Genomic DNA, 4,125 nt, shown 5'->3' on the forward strand with positions numbered 1-4,125 from the left:
AAGTCGGGTTTCCATCAAGTGAATGTGGCTAAGCTGATAAACCTAAGACTACACTTAGTTATGTTTTAAGTCTCTGACAATACTGTGTGATGCCGCAACATTTGAGAGGCTGATGGAAAAGTACTAGAAGGCCTAGAATGAAGAATAGCCCTAGTGTACCTGGATGATGTCATTGTATTTGCAACAACTTTTGATGAGGAAATGTCTCGGCTAGAAGAAGTATTCAAGCGTTTGAAAGCAGCAAACCTCAAACTCCATCCCAAGAAATGCCACTTGTTCCAGAAAGAGTTGCTTTACTTAGGTCAATTTCGCGCAATGCTACACGAGGACTATCCGTGCTAGCCATCTCTAATTTAGCAGTGAAAGGCCACCACCCACCGCCAACTCTTGGGCAACTCTTTTACCAACGAATGATAGAATTGACCGTCATATTATAACGCCCCAACGGTTAAAAGAGCATGCATGATTGGCGACGGTGTTTCGAACAAAGACCTGCAAGCTACCAAGCCATGAGAGACGGATAATAAGGGTTAAAATGGTTTTAAGATGTAACACCTGTTATATGTTCAACATAAGGGAATGTTTTGAATTTAAGCATTTGCCGTCCACCTGTAAATCAGTGGTACGCCTCTGGACTTACGATGTTAAAAATCTGGTTTCGATACTTGTAGTAGGCATAGCACAAATATCCCACAGTATAACTTTGTGGTTTACAACAAATAAATAAGCCTTTGCAGATCGTTTACATATATGCATTGATAATCAGATAGTTTTAATCTAAAATTGCATAAGTCTTTCTGTAAATCTTAATTTCCAAACATGTGACCTGTATTAAAAATTTTTAATATCGTTGTATATATATATATACATTTCATTTCCATACAAAGAGGTTAAAATGAAGTCGTGCTACCAGTTGTTTTGTACTTTGCGATTTTCTTAAATTGTAATTTGTCTTCTTGAACACTGAAAAAGTAACAGTATTAACATTTCTTCTTGGTCATGATCACTAACCTTCATTTGATATGATATAAGTCTCTGCGTAGAATTCTCTGATAATTAGCGACACAAGAAACATGAAAGGCAACTGAGTATAGCCGTTCAAAGCATATGCGCCATGTTTAATTTTGTTTATTTTCTAACGTTTGTTCAGTTTAGAACAACGATACACAAATATGCATTTCATTTATCCATCAGAACGTATTAATGTATCTCAATACAAGTAATGCTAAATTATACAAAAATTAAAAAAGAATAGGGTTTTTATACAATTACTTCAATCGCAATTAATACTCTGCAATTAATGGCCACGTCTCTATTCATTCTATTCCACTGAATTTTCTTTCAATATAACATTATGAACATAACTCATTAAAGATCCAAAGCTTAACTTCATACTATGTTTGGTAATATGTGAGGGTGTTAACTAAAGAGTGTTATAAAAGCAATCCCTCTAGCGGTGTGTGTGGATGGATGAATAAATAATAGAAAGGACGTGTTAGTTCTTTACCTGCGGAGATGCTTAAAAGGTTCTCCTCGAAGCGTTTCGGAGCCACTCTTCCTGCTCAACTGCTTTCTTCATTCAGGCGAGTAGTTTGTGTAAAATCGCACGAGGCAGGCTGACCCTGACCTGATATTTCTGAGTGGTCGAGGGAGGACGTTGCACCTGGGTACTGTGTGGCGTGACAGATACTAATTGCAATACACATACACGCTTTAGGGTGTTATGTATTTATACGTATCGTGCTTTAGACTTGTATATATATATTTATTTATTTCCTGGTTTTTAGAGTATTTAACAGTTACTACTATTTATTACAAACCTGATGCTAAACAACATGTTAGAATTCATTTGTGATGTTTGGGGAATCTGAAAAAAGTATGTCTAACCAATTCACCGAATGTGTTAACTGTGTAAACAAATGTTTATTTTATTTCAGAAGAAATATTCAGAAAGATTATTGACAGCCTTTCAATAAGTTCAGAAAGTAGTAGTTTAGTGATGTTTTGAATCATACTATAAAATTTTGAAACTTGTTTTTATGAAAGACATTCCTACTAATTGAAATACTATAAAAACTATTTGGAACATTGGAGTCATCCATCCTGTTAGTCGGGCGATATGTCCTTGGAAACTTGATGCCACGTCCTGTATCTGTTTGTAACAATATAATATTCAAGGCCTAAGTTGCATTAAAACGTTTTTAATTTTAGGTTTGAAACTGTGGCTTAATAAGGAAGTCTAGCTCACTTTTCTTCTTCTTTTCCATCAGGTGACGATAGCAGCAAAAGAGTCAAGAGACAAGGACACTTCAGAAACGGCATTACGTGGATCAGAGAATGTACCCAGTGGTGATTTAGAGGCAATTGAAAGTCAAGAACATTACCAGCTTCAACCACCACCACCTCCACCTCCTTTAAGATCTGTAATCCATTCTCAACATAACAATCCTATTCCTCTTCCATTTCCTATTCCTGATCAAGCTTCCCAGATCATTCTTCATGGAATTTCCCAGCTTGGTGGGTATGGAGGTGGACAGCAGGTTGGAAGTCATATCCAGGATGTAAACTATGTCATCGAGGATCAATCGCAAATTACCAGAGGTCATGGGGACAATTTCATACAACCACCTCAACCAGTGTACCCAGGTGATGGATCTTATGAGCCAGGCATTTCACCAGGTGCTGCTAATTTTCCTGGCTTTCCCAAACTTCCTGGGTCTGATCCCTGGCCATTACCACAGCCAGAAATGCCAAATATTGTGCATCTTGATGTAAAATGTGAGAAGAACCTGATGAAGGTAGCTATAGACTTTGATAAACCTTTTCATGGTATTATTTTTAGCAAAGGTCACTACAACTATGGGAATTGTGTATACTTGCCAGTAGGATCTGGACGCAAAAGTGTCTTCTTTGACATTTCTATTAACAGCTGTGGTACTTCTGGAAATGCACAGAATGGCTTGTATGGTTATGGTGAACCTAGTGGTAGTGGCAGCTTTTTTGAAAACACCATTATCATACAATATGACCCTCAGGTTCAAGAAGTTTGGGATCAAGCTCGTAAGCTGCGTTGCATATGGCATGACCAATATGAAAAAGCAGTTACCTTCCGTCCATTCCCCGTAGATATGTTGGATGTGATCCGTGCAGACTTTGCTGGTGACAATGTTGGATGCTGGATGCAGATCCAAGTTGGGAAAGGCCCTTGGGGGGGTGAGGTTGCGGGTATAGTTAAGATCGGGCAAACAATGACCATGGTGCTAGCTATCAAGGATGATGAAAACAGATTTGATATGTTAGTTCGAAACTGTGTCGCTCACGATGGAAAGAGAGCACCCATCGAGTTAGTGGATAGTAGAGGCTGTATTGTCAGGCCTAAGCTCATGAGCAGATTTACCAAGATCAAAAACTTTGGCTCTAGTGCCTCTGTATTATCTTACGCCCATTTTCAGGCCTTTAAATTTCCAGATTCCATGGATGTACATTTTCAGTGTACTATTCAGATCTGCCGATACGAATGTCCGGAGCAGTGTTTCTACCCGGTGGACGCTAACATCGTCCATGAACAAGAGCCTCCACCGGGCTATCTGCCAGTTGGACGGCCTCGTGAGGAGCGAGACGTCAGGCTTGATGAAATGACGGAAGTTGGACTAAACAAGATGATCCGCGTGATTTCCACTGGTGACCTGGCATTTAATTTACAAGAAAACGATATTGCACCTATCCATATTACACAGGAAAATGACGACAGTGCCATCATTTGTATGTCTACGCCTGGCTTCGCTGCTTCACTTGTTGTACTGCTAGCTATATTAGTCATCTCATCCCTTATCTCGGCTTTTCTTTGTCTCCGTCAGCGGTCACAAGATGGTGCCTTCCCGTGCCCGAGTGACTTCACAAAAAACAAACATTGAACATCAAGCTACTGAAATCGTACACATATCAACATTTCTATGCTCAATTCAAATTCGTCACCTTCAACTCCCTAAACATTTTCGTTATATTTATAAATGAATCATATGAAAAACGAAAACATTGCTTTTTAATCAAGGGTTTGATAACAAATTTTCCTCATCTGAATTCTTTCTTCAGCACCCGATAAAGATGCCCGAATTTGAGGCATAT

At 38.9% G+C, this 4,125-nt stretch overlaps 1 protein-coding gene across 1 annotated transcript in view; it reads left to right on the plus strand.

Annotated features, from left to right (window-relative positions):
* The window catches only part of LOC106463159, a 12,953-nt gene extending 9,039 nt beyond the window's left edge, over window positions 1-3,914 (plus strand). Inside the window, exon 2 of the mRNA XM_013923156.1 lies at window positions 2,271-3,914. Within this exon, the coding sequence (XP_013778610.1) occupies window positions 2,271-3,914 (1,644 nt within the window). The remainder of the gene's footprint in view (window positions 1-2,270) is intronic.
* Window positions 3,915-4,125: the final 211 nt, after the last annotated feature.

The sequence above is a fragment of the Limulus polyphemus genome, unplaced genomic scaffold (genome assembly GCF_000517525.1).
Source record: "Limulus polyphemus unplaced genomic scaffold, Limulus_polyphemus-2.1.2 Scaffold1339, whole genome shotgun sequence".
In the NCBI taxonomy this organism is placed as follows: Eukaryota; Metazoa; Arthropoda; class Merostomata; order Xiphosura; family Limulidae; genus Limulus; species Limulus polyphemus.